General features: G+C 36.4%; 1 protein-coding gene across 4 annotated transcripts in view; it reads left to right on the forward strand.

Annotated features, from left to right (window-relative positions):
* Positions 1-23,728, forward strand: part of GRIA2 (glutamate ionotropic receptor AMPA type subunit 2) — an 89,008-nt gene that overhangs the window by 52,308 nt on the left and 12,972 nt on the right. For all 4 annotated transcript variants that reach the window (XR_010783501.1, XM_066548214.1, XM_066548213.1 and 1 more), the window contains exons 7-12: positions 13,680-13,847; positions 14,114-14,218; positions 14,902-15,012; positions 16,138-16,344; positions 16,828-17,198; positions 21,173-21,371. Coding sequence is in view for 3 of the 4 variants with exons in the window: in XM_066548214.1 (XP_066404311.1) it covers positions 13,680-13,847; positions 14,114-14,218; positions 14,902-15,012; positions 16,138-16,344; positions 16,828-17,198; positions 21,173-21,371 (1,161 nt within the window). In the remaining variant the exon portion in view is untranslated. The remainder of the gene's footprint in view (positions 1-13,679; positions 13,848-14,113; positions 14,219-14,901; positions 15,013-16,137; positions 16,345-16,827; positions 17,199-21,172; positions 21,372-23,728) is intronic.

Here is a 23,728-nt window from a genome sequence, read left to right on the forward strand (position 1 = left end):
GAGCAAAGATGCTACACTCTTAAAAACGTTCAAGATAATTTTTTCTTGTGTCACTTTAAATCTGTGCCTGGCAGCTTGTTAGGTAATTGGTTTAGATATGATGATAGATTACCTAGATCTACTGACTTGTTTTGATTTTTCTCTTTCTCTGTTTTGAAATGTTTCTCTTTCTCTGTATTTTGAAATGTTTAAAGACAAATATTAATCATGCTTCTGGGGAGCACAGATTTAGCACTTTTTTGATGTAACATAATAACCCAAAGAAATGGTTAGACAGTTCCTTTGAGACAGATGCCCAAGTGCTACAAAGACTTGCAACATTCAATGCTAGCCTGACATGCAGAATCGTGCTCTGATTTCAGGCCTGCATGACACACAGTGTAACACTGGGCAGGTGGTTTAGCTTTTTTACCTCAGTTTTATTTCTGGATGAGATTAGGATAGTAGTACCTTCTCACTTGCTCTAACTATCAATTAGTGGCTGCAGGATTTTAAAAAGAATAATTCAATTTTAATGTTAGATAATTTCTGTTTTAAGTAATATAATCAGAGATTTTAATAAGAACATGGTATTAAATAGCTCTAAAAGACAAAAAAATAAGTTGCAAATGTTCTAGCCATAACTTTTTTTGTGCTATAATTGGAATATGAAGCATGTTCTTAATTTATAATGAAATTAATAAAAAGTTCAGCGTTGAAGGAAGAACCATTTTATTCAAAGGCCTGGTAGAAAACCTTAATTTTAATTTAAAAACAAATATAGATTCCTTTTTTATGAGGCCAAGTTTGGTGGTAACTTAGACATAGGGATATTTTTTCCTGTGGTTATTTTTGTAGTTTAAAATCTTTATAACAGAGGTAGTGAATTTCTTACTTGATATTTGGAAAAGTAAACTGGAATCTGTGTCAGGTCTTTAGGTACATTTGTATTACAGATGTGTAGTGTATGTAATCTGTATTGCTCTCATTTAGGAGAAAGGGAAGGGTTGTGGCTGTGGAGAATTAACAGAATTCTTTTGTCTCTCTGATACTTGAGTGCCCAAATCTACCTACATATTCATGTTGCAGATTCATAGTCTGAAAATAATAATAGGGAAATACATAAAGCACATGACTACAGTGAAGAACTCAAACTGAAACCTGCAAGATGCATTGTTTTATCAAAGATGGAAAAATAAATGAGTGAGATACAGTAGTAAGGTCTCTGGTGTTACTTACACTGGGGGGAAATTGCATGTGTGTTAGATAACATGAAGTGGTGGCAATGTTGTATTAAAGCACTAAAATCTTTAACTCTGTCACAGGTATTACCTTTATTTTTTCCATGATAAGTCCTTTCAATTCTAGAAGAAATTGAAAGAGTTGAAGGAGAGTATTTGCAATAACTTCTGCTTTTGAGGTTTATTTTGTTATGGATAGGAAAAGTAAAGTATCTTGAATTTCACTAATTTAAAGCACATTTTAAATTAGTTTAAAAGGCTGACCTCTCTTCCTTTTTATATTGTTTGCTCAAGATTTAATTTGGACAGCACTGATACTCAAGAAATTGAAATCTATGTTAGATTATCAGATAATTTATAAATGCTGGAGGTATTGATGGTGAGGCAAGTATGGATATTGCAATATTTGGTGACATTGATAGTACCAGTTACTGTATTTCTTTGTGTAGCTTTCTATCTCTTGCCCTTTGACACATATTAGTTGTCATTTTTGCTTGTCATTACAGGTAGAGTTAGAGGTATGTCACATTTCATTCCCACTTTAGAGGGAGCAAGAGGCAAGGCAGAATCACAGAAATCATGGAAACAGGGCAAGAAAGGTCTTTGAGCGGTCAGTCACCCTTCTGTCCTCCTTGCCTGAAGGCAGAATCAGATAAACCTGTGCAGTTCCTCTGAGCGGTGATTTCACAGCTTCTCCAAGCATCTATTTCAGCACGTAAATGATCTTGGTTTTGGCTTTTGTCTAACCTTAATCAGCCTTGATGATATCACCTAATCAATGGAATACTCCTTTATATGTTTCTAATGGCTGTGAGAGGCTTCTGCTTTTTCATTGTCCTCCTGTATTTGAAAATGGCTGCCACCCTTTCTGTCTTTCTTTCCTCCCTGACCAAATAATCTCTTTTCTTTTGAATTTTCTGCTCTCAGATCTTGCTTGTCATTTTGCTCTGGAGCCTTTCTATTTGGTACCTCTTTGAAATGCCAGACTGGCTACTGCAACACATCTGAGTGCTATGCTGAGGAAATGGAAATAATGGCTTCATGTGTCTCAGAGACAGTACTCATTTCAGGGGGCTCTTTTGTATTAGTTTCTTTTTACTTTTTTTTTTCTCTCCTCACCACCATGACACTAGTGAGATGTATTTCTCATGGGATAGATCCCAACAGCCAAATCTTTTTCTGCATTCCTTTTTTGTGCTGCTGCCAATTTCGATAGGCTCATACCATATCTGTCCACTTCATCATTACTTTTAAGTACAGGCTTTTTTCATCAACTCGTGCTGAGTTGCGTTTCTTACCTGTCCTTTGTGAGCATTTCATTCCTTTTTATATTGTTATTCTAGCTGTGTTACCCTCTGCTTCTGCATAAACATCTAGATTACTGAGCAGGTCTGCTGCACTGGTCTCCCACTTGTTCCTTAAGTGGTCTTACAAATAACTTTTTTCCCCATTTGATTTTGAGATAGTTGTCCAAATTGCCAGTGCTGATAAATGAACTTTTGCTCCCAGTCCCATGGAATCTAGGAAACTCTTGCTGCAGATTCTGTATGAAACAGGTAGGAAGGCTGACAAGAGCCCTGCATCATCAGTATAGAAATGAGAGGTGGTTACATGCACCTAACAGGTAATATTGTCTCTGGGATTGCAAGTGTTCTGTCATTGCAGACAAAAACATTGCAACTCTGTTGTATTATCTTCCTTTTTTAATCCAAAAGTAAGTGTACATTCATTTCACATTACAAAATGCAAGTCAATGGACTATGACTGAGCTGATAAGACACATCACAGCATCCAATACAGTCCTGAAAATAGAGAAAAGCACCCTTTCTAAGAAAAAGTGCATTTCAAAGGAACATGCTCTTCAAGAAAGAAGAACATTGCTAAAAGCCTCTTCCACAGATGCCCAGAAGAGTATCTGTATCAAATTGCTTTAAAAATGTATCTTTCCAATCTATAAAATATTAATTATAAAAAATTGCTATCTTAGGACATAGATGACAAAGGATACTGATCTCCTTTGTTGCTGCACTGTACCTGTACTGACAAAAGCACGAGTTTTATAGATTAAGCAGGATGTTTAAAACAAGGGCTTTGCAGACTTTTTTACGGAATATTTTTACATCTTTCTAAATTAACGCTGATACATTGTTTAGTTCAGATTAAATTTGAAACATTTCTGTTGTAACCAAGGGTGTTACCAGTCTATGCATGCAGTTCTAGAAGAGCTACTGTGTAGATCTTGAAACATAGAGTTGAGCATCCTCACTAATAAAAATTAGTGAGGATGCTCAACTCTATGTTTCAAGATCTACACAAGTCAAGTAGCAAAAAGAAAGACATGTTTAATTTTATAAAGGCCGGATAATAACAAGTTGAAATTTTCTTTTGATCCAGTATTGTGTATTTATAAATATGCTGGGCTTTCTGAGCCTAAAGTTGTTCCAGGCTGTTACATTTAAGGCAAGCTTCTTGATCCTGTGGAAGGACACTGAAGGACAACACATCCGTTCACATCCAACTGCTCCAGTTTGCTGATCTGATTAACCCATTCTGTCTCTTTGGTCTATTTGCTGAAAGAAGCTCAATCTGTATCTCTTGAAGGCTAGTGAGACAAAAGTTGTATTTCCTTTGTCTGGCAGGGTTTTAGTAGAAGGGGACCACAGGGGTGGCTTTTGTGAGAAGCTTCTGGAAGCTTCCCCCACATCCAGTGAAGCCAATACCAGCTGGCTCCAAGACTGACCCTCTGGCCCCCCAAGACTGAGCTCATCAGGGAAGGTGGTGGTGCCTCTGATAACACATTCAAGAAAAGGAAAAAGCTGCTGCACAACAGCAGCCAGAGGGAGGAGTGACAATATATGAGAGAAACAGCCCTGCAGACAGTGCAGAAGGAAGGACTGGGGGTGGACCAGGTGTCAGAGAAGAAATTTCCCTGCAGAGGAAGAGTGTGAGGAGTCCACCCTGTGAGGAGGAAGTAGTGGTAGAGAGGGCGCTGAACAGACTGCAACCCCCTTCCACATCCCCCTGTGCCACTGTGGGAACAGAATATAAAGAATTTGTGAGTGAAGTTGAGCCCAGGTAGAAGGGAGAAGAGGGTTGAGATGTTTGGTGATTTGTTTTTTATTTTCTCATTATCCTACTTTGGTTTGATTGGTAATCAAATTTTTTCTGAGTTGAGTCTGTTCTTCCTGTTATGGTCATTGCTGAGTGATCTCTCTCCACCATTATCCCAACCCATGAGCCTTTCATTTTATTTTCTCTTCCCAGTCCCTCTGAGGAAGAGAGTGACAGAACAGCTTTGGTGGCACCTGGTGTCCAGCCAGAGCCAAACCCCTATCTAAGCACTAAGCTTCAAGTAGGTATGTCCTGTGAGGGACAGCAAAGGTCTCTGAGCTTGTCTCCTTTGGAGAGGAGGAGGCTGAGGAGTGACCCCATTTTTCTCTACAGCTTTCTAAGGAGGGAGAGTGGAGAGGATGGTGCTGAGATCCACTCCTTGGTATCCAGTGACAAGGGGATGTGTGGGAATGGTTCAGAGCTGCACCAGAGCAGGTTCAGACTTTGGAAGCATTTGGACCTTTGGAAGCATTTATTTACATTTCTTTCATTTTTTAGGGTAGTCAAACACAGGAACAGTCTTCCATGAGTGCTGGTCAACATCCCAAGCCTGTCTGTTTAAGAGGCATTGGGACAATTCTGCTAAAAACCCACTTTAGAATTGGTCAGCCCTGAATTGTTCAGGCAGTTGGACTAGATAATGGTTGTAGGTCTGTCCAACTGAGATAGTCTATTCTACAAGCCATCCTACTCTGGGATAAACTTTTCTAAGAGCAACCTGAGGCTTGAAGTGCCTGAGACAGCTTGCATATGGTATATACAGAAACTATGTGCAGCATGCAGAAAAAAAATTTGGGGCTGCCTGGTTGAAGACCTAATTAAGCTCAGACTTGTAGAGAATCCCATTGTGTCAGAAGGTGATAACAATCCTGGTACTCATGCAGCTATTTTGGATGGGTGAAACTGTTTCATGCTGGCACATAATGTTTCAGATGTTCTCTTTTCATGATTGTATTTCTGGCTTCATAATCTCTTTTCCCACCTAACAAATGCATAGCTAAGATACTAAAAACACTAGATTGTTTTTACCTCCTGATTTTGTCTTCAGTAATTTCACATTTTCAGGTTTCTTCTTTATAGTCAAGTCATATAGTCTTTAGGCAATTATTATGAAACCATAAGTCAGGAGTAATGATGCTTGTAACTGACAGATGCTGGTTTAACTATACTGGTGCTAATTTAGCAGAAGGATTCAATACAGGTAACATGCAGAAGAAAAAATACAAAAATGCATAGCACACAATTATTTACCTTGCAGAAATAATTAACATTTAGATGACACACTCATAATAAGGAGCAAAGAAGAAAACAATGTGAACAAAGAAGAAAACGCTGAAAACAATTATGCACACTGAAAATTCAGAAGTCAGTTTGTCTAGATATAGATGACAAAGCAAAAGTGTACAGTTGATGAATTAGACATTATCTTCATTTTGGCCCTTGCCTCTTATGATTGCAGTGTGTTGGAAAATGGTTTTATCATGCAATGAATTTTAATAAGAGTTATAGGGGATATTCTGTTGCACCTGCTACAGTTTTAATAGAAAAATATGATTGAATATACCTTAATTCATGTGGATCATAATGATTTATAAATACGATTTTTCTAATCGGTAGTTTTTAGTATTTATTACAAGGTTGAACAAAGAACTAATCTGGAGTATTTTTGGTTTTTTCTAAGTTTCCTTATAAAACTGTAGATTTTTGAGATTGTTCTGCCTGTTTTCAGTCCTTGCATTTTGGTTTTCTGGGCATAAAAAAGGTATTCATCTGGCAGTTAGTGTTCCAGCTACCTGGTTTCACTGGGCTTTCAAATCCCAGTGTTCAGTCTTCTCTATTTGAAAAAATAAATACAAAAATGTGAGCATAAAAAATTTCAGTGTTAAACTTCATGCTTCTTTTTAATAGCTTAAGGCTGTTTTGTGTAAGGAATCACTCGTTCCAGCATAGCTGGTTTAGGTTGGGTTGTTGTTGGTTTTTTCTTTTAAGAAAAGTCAATTAAAGAATGGAACATTTAGTCACTGAAAGCAATGGGTGGTTTGAGGCAATATCTGTAGATTTGTCTCAGACATGCAAAAGGCCAATTGACCCAGATCCTTCAATCCTGAAAGTGAAAGTGGCTAAACTGTGCTAGAGCAGACTTCAGAAACCCACAGAGCCAAGTCCTGATGTCTCTATGAAGCTGTGTTTCTTTGAACTTGAATCCCCTTATTCTTAGTAATTATAAATTGTTAAGGATCTTCAGCCAACAAAGTGCAGTGGATTCCACCTGCCTATTTTTCCAGGAACTCTGTGTAGCTTTTTCTCAGCCAGTAATTCATCTGGATATGGTGGATATAAACAGGAAAAACTACTATTCCTTCATGATTCAAGTGTTCCTCTAGATCAGACATAAGCCTGACCTCACAAACATCAATGTCATTTAGGACAGTAGAGCTTGATGGAGAAGTGGGGATAAGAGGAGCAGAGGGAGTCATAGACAAAGATGAAAATAGTAGTAGGAGGAGGAATGATGTCATGCAAAAAAGGGGTCAGCAAAGTGAAAAGAGGCTGTTGAAATGTGAGTGAAAGACAAAGTAAAATGGGCAGCTCAGAGCTGGAGAGGCATCTGTGACTTCAGGTTTCTTGGGTCAGGGGAATAAGGGAGGAGGAGAAGCACTGGGGATATTTAAATGAATAAGGAGGGGAGACATGCAGGTTTTTTCTGGGGCAAGTCTGGTATTAAGGACCAATTAATGTTGGTAGCTTGCCCATATTACCTAGCATGGGGTGGCAGAAAAGTAAAAATGAAGTGTTTATTATTATTTGACAATAACTATGTCTTGGTGAAATCAGGAATCTGGTGAGAATAGTGTATTCAATTCTATTAGTATTCTGCTTGGAAATTAGATTGGAGCAAACAGGAGGAAGCTTTTTATCTTGATACAACAGGTATCTTGTTGCTGATTAGGGTAGATGAGGAGTGATAATGAACATGGGGAATTGTGGTTTAGGAATTGTTTTAGGGGTTTTTGTGTTTCTTCTTTTTCTTTATTGTTTTAAATTTAAGGCTTGAACTATAACTATTAGTTTTAAATGGCATATTTTGAAAATTCTTAGAACACCACAGTATATACACCACAGGATGAGACTGCTGATTGGATTTTTTTCTCCCTCTCCCCTCCTGGAAAAAAAATAAAAAACCCAAAAACCAAACAAACAAAAAAACCAACAAAACAGCAAACACCAAAAAAATGCCAAAACCCATACTCACAATAAAAAGTCAAAGAACTCTACACATACTTCAACACTTCGAACATTCACATTAATTCTTTTAAATCCTTTTCTTGGAGTTTATCTTTTTCAGAGAATTCTTTTCCTTTCCTATTTGTACATTTTGTTCTCATTCCTGCTTGGTATGTTTTCACTACTGTGACCAAAGGCTTCAGTTTTTGCTGCTGGATCCTGCTGATTTTTAATACCACCAGGAGTGACATACTTTGTTCTGACTTAGCCTTGAAGAAAAAGCTTTTGTGTATTTATCTGGTGAAAATTAAAAAGTTGTATGATTTTGTGTTTTACAGTTTATTCAAAGTGATTTTATCATTAGTGGCATTGCTGGTTTGCATGTTTATTCTAAGTTAGAAGTAAGATTACACAAATCATTCTAGAACCTTACTAATTTTGTTACTATGTATATTTTCTGTAGGTAGTGGCTTGATTAGAATATAGCAGAATCTTTTATAAGTGAAATGCTGTGGGTTCAAATCCAAATAATTTTATTTGTTATTTCTGTAAAGCTTTTTGATTTCAAATGCAAGTAAATGGTTTCCATTTACTATAAAGGAAGATCAAAGTGCTTTAAAACCTGTATTCTCAATGTAAGATAAAAAAAAGGTAGGTAGCCTCACTCTTTTTCTCCTGCTGAATTAGCACCTCTGATGATTCTAGTGAGAAGATTGTTCTGTACTGGAAGCAATCATGGGGGAGGAATTACAGTTCAGGAATCTCATTCCTATTAAAGTAGTAGATAAAATAGGTAGAAAGGCCGAGCACTTTGGGCTTTATAAATCTTGTGATCTTTGCTATATTCAGTTTTTAAAAGAGTGAAAGAAGGTCACTTTCTCCTATAAATATCCTACAATGGGAGCATTAGGATAATTCCAGGGCCCCAGTCTTGTCAGTCTCTGCTGGATGTGCTGTGAGCATGTCTTTGAAATAAAGGTTAGACTTCCAGGAATTTGGGGTTTGGCAAGTGCCTGCTACTGGGCTATCTGTTCTGGGTGTGCTCGGAAAGCAGCCTTTCTAAACCAAGCAAAGAGATAATTAAAACACAAAGCATGTCAAAAAATCAGCAGATTTTCTGGATAGCAGTTTGGAGCTGAACACAAGTTTTTCTAAAGTGACAGTTGCTTAAGGTGTTCCTTGCATCTCGTGCCAGTATGGCACTTCAAAGCAAAAATGCCTGTTTGTTTAGGTCTTCTGTGCACACTGAGCGCTGCAGTTGTGTTTGAACAAAGGCTGTTAGCAAAGTTGATGTGACTGCACAACTTTGGAAACAAAATGTAATAAAGATAGTATATTCATTAAGATAAATAGGTCTTGGTCTCTAACCTCATCTTTTCTGAGATCAATCTAATTAATTTTTTTAAACGATCAGGTAATTTTACATTTTATTAATCTCTCTTCCCTTTTTAGTCAGGACCAGGGTTGTTATTAAAAAAAAATTGCAATTATTATTTCCAAATATCTTGTGTATGTATGCAAGTATTCTCAGCTGGAAGCAAGTCAGTTGCTTGCCTATTTTCACAAGAGCATCATCCTAACAAAGAGGAAGAGCCATGCACTGTCTTTTCTGGGCTCCCTGACCTCTATCTCACATTGCAGTATTTGAAATATGGCCATAGGTAATGAAGATGCTCGAGTGCTCAAGGCCCATTTGCAGTTTGAATGGCAACCAGCTCAGCACACTGCTGTGTACACATTCATGCTAATGCCTGCACAAAACAGGTGAGAACAAAGCCTGATTATGGGCACAGTCAAAGGGCATCTTCATTTCCAATTACACTTATGTGTACAAGATTTGACAATGTCTCTTGTTTCTATTGGAAGTAGCTCTTTGCAATTCCATGTCCTGTCAGGATGCTCTGCAAGGTGCCAGGAGCTCCAGGAGGAAAGAGCTATTTCCAATCAGTTAGGTAATTTTCTGTTAGCTCTCCTATCTGTCAGACCACCTTCAGCTATTTTCCAAGGTGTGTGTAATACTGTCTGTTTCAAAATAGCTCCCAGCTACATTAAAGACCTTTAAGAAGTAGGTGTCCAATGCTGCATCAGTTTGACTACACTGGAAGTACAGGAGACAGTTGCCCAGCTCCTTCACAGTTCTTGACAAGTAACTTTGGGCCTCATTTCTTTTTTGCTTGTGTGTTTGCATATGCATGGAGCTATGTTTTATATGTAATTTATAAAGATGTAGGAATGTTTATGTCAGTCTTTCTGCTTTTGTTGTATATACTAGCATTCAAGTAGAAAAGTACTTAGTTGAGGGAAAAATGCAGAAAATTCAGATGAGATACTTTATTATAGTTTATTTTATATGTTTGCTGATATTGAAATTGTTTAAATATAAGGAAAATGGTGAAAGTGATTGATTCTACCCTTCTGCTCTTGCAACCAAGAACATTTCCTATATTTCCTCTCTCAGAATTTTACCACTCCCCAAGGGAAAATATTTGTATCAGATTTTAGGGCTCCTTTCTCTTAGCCTCTGTTAGTGATGCAGTGTCCCTGCTCCTGCTGTACCAACAGCACCCCCATACATGGTGAGGAGCCTCCATCTGTGCCTGTTGCAGACTGATTTCTGCCTTCTTGAGCACTGCTGCAGCCGGATCTGCCATTCTGCCTGAGGTCTCCCTAGTGTCTTGTACAGCAGGACTGCATTCTTTGATGCAGCTGCTAGAGTCCTGCCAAAATTCTCCCATTACTTTGTCTTCCTCTCTGTTGTGTTGGATGAGGGATGAATGGCTAGTTCACAGTCTGTCTGAGTGGTTTTAGTTTGTTACTAGTGAGTCTACAGTGTAAGCATCTGCACCTAAGGTGATCTCCCTGGATTCCTCCCTAGTCTCCGGAGTTACTGGAGATCAAACGAGTGAAATCTAAAGCAAAATTAATTTCACCTTCCAAGAAGGTGTTTAACTGGTCAAATGAATCACACCTTAGAATGTTTTTTCTCTTCTCTGACTGGAAAAAAAAATAAAAAATCCCAAACTCAAGCTAATCTGTCAGGGATAGATTTAGACATTGCAGATATCCAAACCAAGAGGAAAAGAAATTGACTTCTTGTGATTCAGAATATTTTCCTTTTTTCTTTTTTTCCTTTTTTTTTTTACATTTATGTCTTCACAATTTTATTTCTTTTCCACTGCTGAAGTATACTGTCTTAATTATTTTAAATGTCTGATCATATCTCTCAGTCATGAGCATGTGGACAGGCATTGAGTTAAATGCAGGTCTAACTTGCCTTTCTTATAATATCTTACAACTTTGAAATATACATATAACAGAATCTTGTTATATTCTGGTGTAGTGTTCTGCAATTTCACCTTCAGAAGATTCAGTTACTGATATGTACAAAATAGAATCCTGGCCCTTTTAGCTAAGGGTTTCCAGTATCTCCTGAGTTACTGAAAAACATCTGAATTTACAAAAGGCAACATCTTGCCAGTTTTTCTTGGACAGCACATGTAATAACTTCTGCTTAGTCTGGGATAACTTTGTTTTGTCTTTACTTTTCAAATTCATCTTTGCAAGTGCAGCTTACATATTTTACTACAGTCTGTAGAGCATTTAAGTTGAAGGTAGAAAGTTAAGTTAGAAATTTAAGTTGAAGAAAATTACATGGATGTTGTGTTTTCTCTGCTTGGCAATTAAGGCATCTACTTAGAGAAAATTATTTTCATTTGACATTCATGCAATCTATGTTTCATAGCAAATGGCATAAAATCTTTAGGCAATTTATCTTATCAGCTTATTATCCTAGTTCTAAAATTGTGAGATACAGGATTTTTACGCATATTTTTTGCCATTTTTAATTAATTTAATTTGATTCTGTAAGAACTCTAGTATAGCCCCTATTTCATTTTGTAGTAAAGTTGCTGATCTTATCATATAAAGTTGAAAGGAACTGAAATTATATTGGGAGATTTACACTGCCATAAAATTGTAAGATGTAAGACCCCATCCCACTTCCACAGAATAAAATTCCAAATAGTGCTCCCATTTATTTTAATAATGAAGATCAGAATGTGGATGAATCTTCAGGAAAACAAAGTGAATCAAGGCAGGGCTAATGCATCCTTTAACTTGCAACCATTTTATTTATTATGCGCACACACACACACACCTGTGCATGAGCAGGTTATTGGTCTGTCATTTCTTGTTTATGGTAATGAGTTCACTTTGGTTTAGTTTGTCAACTTTACGTCAATTTATGAAGCTGTAGATAGTGTTAATGAGCCCCATGAAGGTTATTAGGAGCTGAAAGTGTATGCACAATAAAGCAGTAAGGAATGATTCATGGCCTGCTTGTTTTCATGGTATCTCCAAGAGTGCTTTTAAAATATTTTGAGATCCTTGGATTAAAGCTGTCTTAATCTAAATTATATATGTGATGACATGTATGCACATACAGACACTGATTGATAGGCAAAGCTCTACATAATCCTCATGTATGATTGAGCTATGAATATTCAGGTCAGTAATTATATACTATAGAAATAATATTCTTGAGATAATGCATTAAATATATCTCAATGATCGAATCAATCACTGAATTAGATAGCATTACTACATCTCAGTTCCAAGCTCTTATTTTCTCTGCTACCCTATGTTTCAATGTTTGAGGACAGTGCTGTGTCCAAAATTTCTCAGAACACTAGTGTGGCACAATATGTTTCTGTACTGCAAAGAGCAATGTTTAAAGAAGTACTGCTGGGCAGGGTCCTTTCTTCTCCTCATCTCCAAATTCATGTACACCGCTTAAGCACTGCTGCTCCAGTGGGAGGAAGTCGTAGTGACTCCAGCCAGTCTTTCACTTCATTCTTCTGCTGTTCTGATCCCTTTAAATATTTCTGTACAAGTCACTGAGAAAACTTTATTGAGAAGATTGACACCTATTGCTGAGCTTACTGATCTTTAAAAAAGAGTTCTACTTTCCTTTTCTAAGGTCTGACAGTTGCATACAAAAATTAATCTTAATTCGGGAGCTTGCTTTCATTACAATTACAAGAGCCTTCTGCATGACTAGAGCTAACTAATTAAAATTCTCATTAAAGTCTGAGCCATTGAAGTAAAGAGCTAATACATCATTTCTCTCCACTTTACAATTTATATATTTTCAGCATCTAATAGCCTTCACAGGGATCATTCCATTCATTCATATGCCTCTAAGTAGTTATATTCTGGCCCATATTTCCAAAAATGGCTCTTATATTTGGCATAACTGTGGTGTTCCAGACTCAAAAAGCCCATCCAACAAAGTCCTCAGTGTATGTGCACATGTGGTTTCAGTTCAGTTAGTTGAGATGTAAAATTTTCCAGTCACTGAAGATAAATGCTTTTGACCATTTAGGCCCAGTTTCTTATGCATGTGATGACAGGATTCCTCTCTGATGTCTCAGAAGCTGTAAAGCTCCTTATATTATGTCAGTTTAGGAACATGGGGCTCTTCCTCTCCTATATTGCTCTTTGAGGCACACCACTTCTTCCAGGCATCTCTGCCCCAAAATTGTTTTCTGTGGTGTTGACAAGGTATTGCATACATGAAAGTAGCTACCCCTGAGATTTTATATTTAATGGGAAACGGTAAATGCATCTATATACAAGTACATGATTTTTGAGTTTGTGTGTAAATATCTGGGAGGAGATGAAATCTCAAGATCTGTGAATAAATGCTTCTTCATGAAGAGTGTAATTAGAGGAACAACTTCTTATTTTTACAGGCTAGCTCAGGTTAAACACTGAAAATTATTTCTTTTTTTCCCCTTTCACCTGCATGGACTTCCAGCCATATCTGCACACAGGACTATTACACAGCTGTAAGTGAGAAAAAATGTAACTCACTCTGAAAACCTCTGTAAATCTTTAGCTCGGGTTTATTGGCACTGCCTCAACCATTCTTATGAGTACTATATGAATTTTCACAGATGCCCCTCAGAAGGTAACTAAAGAAAAAAAATTGATTGATTTCAAGTATATCCTTTCTAGTATATCCTTTCTATCCTTTCTAGTGTTTAATGGATCACCAAATGCATTGGAAGGTATAGTGAAGCTGAAGATGGTTTTTAATTAAATGTTTTCACTTCTTTTCAGTATACCTCTGCTCTGACCTATGATGCTGTTCAAGTGATGACAGAAGCTTTCCGGAATTTGCGTAAACAGAGGATTGAGATCTCCAGAAGAGGAAATGCTGGAGATTGTCTTGCAAATCCAGCTGTACCCTGGGGTCATGGTGTAGAAATAGAAAGGGCATTGAAACAGGTAGCTTCCCTGGAGTGGATGCTGGCATGAGTGCATGTGTGAAATGTTTGAAAATATCTTCTAGTCTCCTAACCTGTCTGGATCTTGCTGGGAATTATGTGGAAGTGAAGTCCTCATGAACCTGGCCAAGATAATATATTGCATATGAAATAACTCTTACGTTAATGTTTTTGAAATTTCAATTATCATTTGTGGAAATAAAAAGCCCATTTTCAGAAAAGAAAAAAACTTAATTCTTCTACCACTTGCATCTTCATCTATTATAGGTTCAGGTGGAAGGGCTAACAGGAAATATCAAGTTTGATCAGAATGGAAAGAGAATCAATTTTACAATAAACGTCATGGAGCTCAAAAGTACTGGTCCTCGGAAGGTAATTTGAATTGTCTTATGGTGTCTTTAAAGCAATGGGTTAAGGTAGGTACTGAAACATTAATTAAGCACGAGTTGAGATAATAATTATTCATAGCTGTATTCTACAGTGGTCTTGCAGAGTGAAGTAAACAAATCTAATATTCCTTTCTAACAAATATGAATTATTATTTCTGGTAAGTACTACGTAAGAGTGTTTTCCTTTCAGTTTTGTGGATTAAACTTTTTTTCTTTCTGATCTGAATTGCTAAATGTGAGCCAGCATTTGGAGAAATATGCTTCTGAATGACAAAAGCTGGATACAGTTTTTAGTGATGTTTTTATAAATGTGTTTGTGTTTTTGTTCTAATTTCAAATCTCTCAGGGAAAAACAGTTTCTCATGTATTGCTAATCTGGAGTATTTAAATTTTACAATGTGTGATGTTTGTACTAAAACCTGTTAATATGTGAATAGCATGGTATACCTGTTCTAGAAAAAGTAATGTAAACAAATGTCATTACTTTAATCTTTTTAGTGTTTGTTGTAGCCTTTCACTACATAAATACAAATTCTTACAGAGGTAAATCCATAGCTGAAATAGTTCTCTGGGAGCACAAATCAAGGGCACAGTAATAACATGTTTTACCTTTTCCAGAAAAGTTCATATTCACTAGTGTCTGTGCATCCTATCCACTCTCTTTAGATTGGGTATTGGAGTGAAGTGGACAAAATGGTTGTGAATCCTCTTGATGGCCCTCTTGGAAATGAATCTTCAGGACTAGAGAATAAGACTATTATTGTCACCACTATTTTGGTAATTAACCTCCTATTTTGTCAGAAGACAATCTGTCCGACAATGATTTGTTTCTCGACATTTTGCTAGTTTAAATGTACTGTCTTTTTATTATTTGAGGTTGTGAGCTGTTACCTATTGTGATGCATAATAAAATCTAGAAATTAGGGAAATGTATGGGATTCAGCACGCAGTTTTGATTTGTAGAGGATGAATGGTCTTTGATTGAACATCCTAGAAAGTTATGGTTTTTAAAACTGAAAATGGAAATTAAATATCTGCTTTCAAAGGAGAGGAACTTCTGAGAGGCAGAGAATTTAGAGAACAGATTTTAGAGAATAGATTTTGACAAACAGCAAAGAGTCTGGTTCTTATGCTTCAGGATTGTAGCTGCTATGGATTGGTAAAATGTAAAATTAAACATTAAATATTATATTCTGGTTGTTTAGAAAATTAAATTATATATTATTACAAAAGAGCATTTTTCTGTAAATTACACAGTTTGTTTATCAGTTTGAACAACCCATAGGTTAGCATAGGAATTTCTCTGGATGCAAGAACAGTCCTGTAGCAACTGAGCAAAGAGGAAATACATTAGTCCAACTTATGACTCATCACCAATTTTGCTGATGATAGAACTTTATTGCATAGTTATAGATATCTTACCTATTGTTTGTATCACAATTTAATAAAAATGTAGCCTTGAGAGCCTCAAGTGTTTTCTCAGAGAGAGATGTGGTTGTGAAATAGAAAATAATTTTCTTGTATAAGACAGCAACAAAAGCAACTAAATAATTTGCCTTCTTCCATCCAAACTGTATGAGAGAAAGAAACTGATTTTGGAATTTACTCTTTCTTCTCTGAATGCATAACTCCTGTTAACATTCATGGTCATTATTAACATACTTCTGGGAATCACTGTGCCTGTAAGTACTGCCATTTGTGTATGATTCTGGAGAATGCAGCTTTTAAATGTGTTAAAGACATGTGCCATTCATAATTAACAACTCACGTATACATGGCATGTATGATTCAGATGGTATCGGCTCTCTTTTTTCACATGTAAAAGGGAACATACCAATCTGTGAAGTGTACAACAGATGCACCTGTCTTGTCAAGTAGCTAAGGCAAGTTCTTTCTGTGCAGGAGTCCCCATATGTCATGATGAAGAAAAATCACGAAATGCTTGAAGGAAATGATCGATATGAGGGCTATTGTGTGGACTTAGCTACAGAAATTGCTAAGCACTGTGGATTCAAATATAAGCTCACAATTGTTGGGGATGGCAAGTATGGGGCAAGGGATGCAGACACGAAAATCTGGAATGGGATGGTTGGAGAACTTGTTTATGGGGTAAGAAAATCTTCTATAATAAAGCTATTAAAGATAAGTAGTGGAAGGAGTGGGATTTGGTTTCATTTTCTCTGTAGAGTGTAGGAAATTTAATTAATTTTATAGAAATTAATAATGGCATGAAAAATTTTGGAAATAAAACATGAAATTACATTTCAATTGCAAGTAAAGTTGGGGGAACGTGAATGCATATTTCATCCTTCTCACCAGGTGAAAAGCAAAGTACTTTGCTAAACTTTTAAATGGCATATCCTGTTAAAAGGGCATATGTAAAAACAAAAGCTTGGAATACACCAACCATATGGCTCTATGTATTTCAGTATGAGTTCAACTAAAAATTTCTGAAATTCTCCACAGGATGTTCTCGGTGAAACAAATGTCTCTGCTGTCCTATTTTCTATTTGTGAAATGCCATAGAAACTAAACCATTTTTTGCTCTGCTCATTGCATTAGCTATTATTTGCTTTTTTTCTTCCTTTACAGAAAGCCGATATTGCAATCGCTCCATTAACTATAACATTGGTGAGAGAAGAGGTGATTGACTTCTCAAAGCCCTTTATGAGCCTGGGGATATCAATAATGATCAAGAAGCCTCAGAAGTCCAAGCCAGGAGTGTTTTCATTTCTTGATCCGTTAGCATATGAAATCTGGATGTGCATTGTTTTTGCCTACATTGGGGTCAGTGTAGTTTTATTCCTGGTCAGCAGATTTAGCCCATACGAGTGGCACACTGAGGAATTTGAAGATGGAAGAGAAACGCAAACTAATGAATCAACTAATGAATTTGGGATATTTAATAGTCTCTGGTTTTCCCTGGGTGCCTTTATGCAGCAAGGATGCGATATTTCGCCAAGGTTGGTTACTCACTCATTTCAACTTTGTGCATTTTTGGTCTCAGCCATCTCAGCCAGAAGAGGTTCATGGTGCATATATTTTCATTCTTGGAGATAAATTAATTGCAATGATTTTTCCCTCCCTAAAGTCACAGAAGTCCTTGAAGTGAAAGCACTTGTCTGTGACATAGGGTCCGGATGTAGCTGATCGACTTTGCCTTCATGCCGATCATAAATCTGCCAAGTGAAGTTATATACACCATGCAGAGACTGTAAAATGCATAAGGTTCACATCATTCCATGCCTTCTTGGAGGGGTACCGTGTTTTTGCTGCATATTCCCATTTTACAGTTGACAGTGCATATGGTTCACCACAACTGTAATGGGAAAAAAGGATAACAAACTAGTCACGAACTACAGAGGCAGCACTTTCCCTCTAAAACTCACTGCATATCATAACATGGTTATTAACACACTCTTATTCCCCAGGAGAGCCTTGAACTGAAGTAAAAGTCCTGTGATGGCTCTAATTTCATGTAGATATTTGCAAAACACTATTTTTTTCCATGGCCTAGTTTTAGAAAAGTCGCAAAGGAAATGATGAAAATGAATCTGAAGGTCCAGTTTATAAGTGCTTAATTCCTCATGGATTTTCTTCTACTTTTATTCGGGACAACTGTAAAGCACTTAAGTTAATTCCTTTGCAGTTCATTAAATATTCTATTTTGCATGTGCACAAGTCACAAGTGGTTCCAGCCTTGATTCAGCGAAATGGTGAGTAGGTAGGTAAATAGCTCCTTGCTGCTTGAGGGAAATACAGTAACAATTTAAATAGGGCAGCCAGGTTTAAGGAAATCAAAACAGAGGACTTAGGTAAAACTGCTTGTTATAATTACATTTCTTATAAACATCCTGGAGTAAGACAGGGAACAGGTCAATTTCTAGTGAGTCTAGTGGTTAGTGGTCAAAATAAATCAAACCAAGGGAGCATTTCTTAGATATGAAGTCACGCGTCCCAAAAGGCGACAGCAGGTTTTCAAGTTGTTCTACCACAGAAATAATAGCATTTATTGTGTGAGAACTTAAGCAATTCTCTGTAAAGGCTGCTGTATCACAGTGGGAGATGCCAGCCTTTATGGTGAAAGATACAACACATTTGGCACATAACCCAGTAAGAATTGTGTACAAGAGACAAATCAGTGAAGAGGGCAAATTGCTGCAGATCATGAGAAGTTGTCTAAATTTCACTCCTGTGGGGTTTTAGTATTAATTACACACTTCACAGTTGGAGTTGCCTGCTAAGTCACATATTAGTACAAAATTATTTTTAATTATTTATTTTATTGAATCAAGGCTGTAGTAGAATTATGATCTTTTTCTTGTTATCATTATTATTTTACTATCTGTGAAAGCACAATGGTTGTTTTATATGGTTTGATAGGTTTCGAAAGGTAGTGCAAGAATACTGATAGGAAATGGTCATCATAAAAGGTGCATGAAACTCAATTTTGGATATTCAATATTAAGTTTCAGTGAAGCATTTATTTCATTGAAACCATAATTTTGAGGAAGGTGGTTAGTTTCTATATTATACATTTATTATAAAAATAGAACAGGGCTGAAAAACACTTGTTGTTTCTGGTTTTGCACCAAAACATTTCACTATGGAATTTGAACTGCCTACAGATGAATCAGATTAAATATAAAGAGGACTATCTCCAGGCATGAACAAAATACCTTTCTGAAGTTAATTTTTCATTACTGCAATCATTTCTCTAATTAAAGTGACAGCTGCTCTAAGACTTTTAAAGGAGAGATGTTACTAGGGTTCCCTGGCTCTGGAATAGAAGGTGGTGCTGAGTAAGACTTGGACCACCTGGAAATGGTCTGTAGTAGCAGTCCCAATGTTGCCTCATGGGTAGTAGAGGAACAAAAGAGTAAAATAATATATTATCTGATAATTATAACTTAGAGCAAAGTTTTCCTCATCTTTTCTGAGATGTGAATGTGCTCTCTGTTCTGCCAGATAATACCTTTCTAAGTACAAAATATGGTGCACAAATTTATGTAATTTTTACACAGAAATTTTTATTTTAGTACTTAAAGGTATGGTAAATTAGGGGTTTCTAAAGTGTGAGTTCATGCCAGCACATTTTAGAAACTTTTCCAAATGTACATAAAAAAGAAACTACTCATTTAACTGTGGCAGACTGCCTGGGGAAATTTTGAATAAAAGTGACACCCCAAATAATTTTACTTGTAAAATGCCATGTGGGAGCATAATTTCTGTATTGGTATTGAGCTTATTCTTTTTTTACAAAGTCAGTGGCAACTTTGCTCACAGATCATGGACATTTGAAAATTATTGTCACTTATAGAGGGTGTCATGAATACAATACAAAGTGCCATAAAGTTGGCAATTATTAAGTACCCATTGACAGATTTTACCTTGCAAATACACAATATAATGTATTCACTATATCTTATAACTATATATTTTACTTGTAGAATTACTTTATATTCCAATTACCTCCATTTCAAAATAAGTATGTGATGTTTTTTCAAAGGTGACAGAAAGCATTTTTGCAGAATACAGCTCCCTTTAGAATGAGCTTGAAATATATTTTTTTCTATGGTCCTTTGAATAACTTATTTTGGGCCTTATCTGACTTGATTTTCATGTAGTAGAGTGAATTAGTGAGTCTGTTGTGACATGGAATAAATCTTTTAATGTCAGAATTATTTTTATGCAATAGCAATTAGAAAAAAATTATTTGTCCAGAATTGGTTCTATTTAATTTTGTTCCTAGCTTGGTCAATCCACTTTGCATAACTGTAATTTTTAAATGTACATATATCTATATATAGTTATATCTATATACATTCTATGTCATAATTAGTTTCTGTTCTCATTCACAGTACGGTAGGCTGGGTGAGTGATTCCTAATTTGTTTACTTAATAAATAGAGGAGACACACCAAGACAAACCTAGGCTACTGCAGTGCCCTAGTGCTAGACTTTTAACTACATGCACATTTCTGCCAGATAATTAAGCATATCTCCAAAGATTATGTACTGCTTCCTATAATGCCTTCTTTGGGAACAAAGTGGTAACTAATTTCAAACTTTAAAGAACCATGAAAAAAATGCTAAGTTTGACAATAATGTTATATCGATGTTTCTCTTATACTAGTTTTCAATTCTTGAAAATTACTGAGTTGAGTTGTGTGCTTTACGCTGTTTTGTATATTTTCTTGAGTTCTCTTTTCTTCTTTCTTCTTGAGCAGGAGAAGCAAAACACAGATCCATAAGAGCCCACCTGCTGCTGTTATAAACATCAGATTATTATTATTATTTTTTAAAAAATATACTTTGTTCCCCATTTTTCTGTATTATCACTGATTGTTTCATGTCCAGTCCTCAGTTTGTTAAATGCTTGTATCTTTCAAAAGTCGTGTGCACTTCCTAGCCTATAGATATTCCCTGGGCAAGCTTTTCTTACTAATAATGCTATTTGTTTCTCAGTACAAATTGTGTACAGCAGCATAAGCCATTGTTTTGTGCAAATCAGTCTTGTCTGAATGTCTTAGGAAAACAGTCAAGGCCTTTGATTTTAAAGTGCGTATTGGTTTATCAGCTGATTTTGTTTGATCCTCATCATAATGTCACACAAAATCACTTCAGAGGGAACAAAAAGTTTGTGTTAAATATAGCACATTATGATGGAAGCAGTTTCCTTCAAGGATTGTCAAAACTTTGAAGAACTGGATCACTAAGTTCTTCCAGAAGTAAACTCTGGAGTCCTGATTTCAGCAGAGTCTCAGGAGATCCAGTGGAGAATGCCTTGATTTCCCATCTGGTGTGCAGAGCTAGACTCTGAGATAGCCTGAAATGCTTCCCTGTACTATACTGCACCATTTGCATAAAACTGATAACATGTTCCTTTTTTGGGATTTCCATTTCACTTTACAAATCCATTTCATACTTGTTACTAGGTCCCTGTCGGGGCGCATTGTTGGAGGTGTGTGGTGGTTCTTTACCCTCATCATCATCTCCTCCTACACGGCTAACTTAGCTGCCTTCCTGACCGTGGAGAGGATGGTGTCTCCCATTGAAAGTGCTGAGGATCTTTCCAAGCAAACAGAAATTGCTTATGGGACATTAGATTCTGGCTCCACTAAAGAGTTTTTTAGGGTAAGAATCTCTACTTTTTTGATTTTTTTTTAGATTGTTTTAAGTAGGTCTTCACTCATGTAAATGTGTTTTCCCTTGGCTTTATTAAAAGATTGCTATGCAAAGTGTGATTTACACAGCTCAACTCACAAATATAAGTGTTCCTGTCTATTTTTAATTGCTACATTTAATTTTTATATACAAATATAAGGGTCTTGATATATTCCACTATACAGTGAAAAACAAGGTATGTTTAAAGAAGGAAGTTGTTGTCATTTATCTGCTTAATAGCTCTGCTTTATTTTAGGTACTCATACAGTGAATAAGAGTATGGCAAAGGTGTATATTCATGTCTTAATAAGTATATTCTACATGATTTTTCAAGCTTGGCAATGGGGAATGGGATATAATCCTTCTGGCTGCTGTAGAATATACATGCCTGCTTTTATATGTAGAAAACAGTTCTTACTTTGCATTACATTAGTGCCTTGGAAGCCTGTCAGTCCTCACCCTCTACCTCTGGGTATTGCCGTTTTAAAAATACATGAAACTTTCAGTGTGTGAGTCTTAGGCTGCCCTTGAGATATCAGCTAGCCTGGTGAAATCCATCCAGCAAATGAGTGAGAGACCAAGGCTGCTGACAAAAAAACCCAGAACAGCCTCACCTTGTCTGTGTGCTCCATGTGTCTCTCACTCTACATACAAAGTGCACTAATTAGGGATCATACTTGTCTCAACTGTAAAAAGTTTCTGATTCTGAAGTTAGGTTCAGTAATAATACCTGCTGCTGATTGCTTTCCTGTTGGCTAAACCAAAACTAAAATGAGGTGTACAAGCTGGTAAAAATGAGACTGTGTTTGTGCTAAGAGTGTTTAGAAGCATTTAGAAGTACACAGGTAGGTTTTTGGTTTTGTGAACCTAAACCTTTTAGAACATGGCTTTACTTGGGATTGAATGTGAATTAGCAGTAGGTCACTTCTTCTGAATAGTTTATCTTTAGAGATTTTTAATAGTTTATCTTTAGAGATTTTTTTTGTTTCTTTTTTAAACAAAAATATTTGTATGTGCATACATTAGTATCTAGTTGTATTCTGTACTCTAGTTGTATATGTACTCTTAGCACTTATGTATGTATTTCCACTTTTATACAGCTAGTGTTCCTGGTTATTGCTTGAGCATTAAAAGCTTACTTGTGTAAAAATTAGGTAGAGGCTTTGTGAGGGGATATTCTTCATCTTTGGTTAAGTTATTTTTGGCTCTGCACAAACAAAACTCTAATGATCTCTGGAAATTTCTACTCAGCAATTTCTATCACAATTTGGTACATTGTGTGCAAAACAACTACTTAGGCTGGTGCATCTATATATTATTTGCTAAAAACCTCTTAGACTTGTCCAGTTACTTTTCAAGAAATAACAACTGTCAGAATTTCTTTTTAAGAGGCCTGAAACTCAAGTTCTGAGAATGATACGCTCTGCTGAAGACAGTGTGAAAGGAATCTCTAGCACTAAGGAGACTAAAATTTCACCCAGAGTATATCTGTATTCTGACTGTGTTGGACTGGATGTGTGATTTTTATATGACCTGAAATTAACACTCAACTTCTTTGAATAGCTGAAAACAACTTGAGTATATTTTTAGCAGCAAGCTAAAATGGTCTGGCTTCTTCTCTGTCACTCACAGAAATTAAAAAAACATATGGGGTTTTTCAGTCAGTCTGTTTTCAGGAAGTGGTGTTATTTACAAGTTTGTTTTCTATCGATGGAATGTGTACTGAATCTTTCCTAGTAGAGCCCTAATTCCTGGGGCAGCACAAAATAAAGGGCAGTTGGGTACTGGGGATGAGAAGGGTAGACTGAATTATCTTTGCTACTAAAACATGGTTTGTGATAATACATTACACAATTGAAGAAGAGATGTTTCACAGTATTTTTCAAAAAGAAACTCTCAGCAATTGCCTAGATGGTAAAAGTTAGCTGAACAATCCTCTTCTGAATAGCTGAATATAATTGTGTGCAATGTTAATGGAAAGAAGTGAGATCAAGCCTTTTTCTAGCTCCTGTGACTGCTCATCGCCTATCCAGCAGACAGTAGGCACACAAGCTAGTCCATATCACTTGGGGATAACATGCTTGGTATTCATGAGAAAAGGATGTGCTGCCTTTGCCCTTTACCCCAATTTAGGTAGGCTCCCTAGCTTTAAAGGTAGGATGGAGCAGTAGGAGATAGTCTTGCGTGCAGTGCATAGCGCATCAGTTGGCACTGCATCAAGAAACATAACTGATAAAAAGGAATGAAAAAGCATTGTGCTCTGGTGTTTCTAGTGCTGCTTTAAGATGAGAAGCAGAAGCTTGGTACATCCTATATAGGAAATACCA

Source organism: Molothrus aeneus, chromosome 4 (genome assembly GCF_037042795.1).
Source record: "Molothrus aeneus isolate 106 chromosome 4, BPBGC_Maene_1.0, whole genome shotgun sequence".
In the NCBI taxonomy this organism is placed as follows: Eukaryota; Metazoa; Chordata; class Aves; order Passeriformes; family Icteridae; genus Molothrus; species Molothrus aeneus.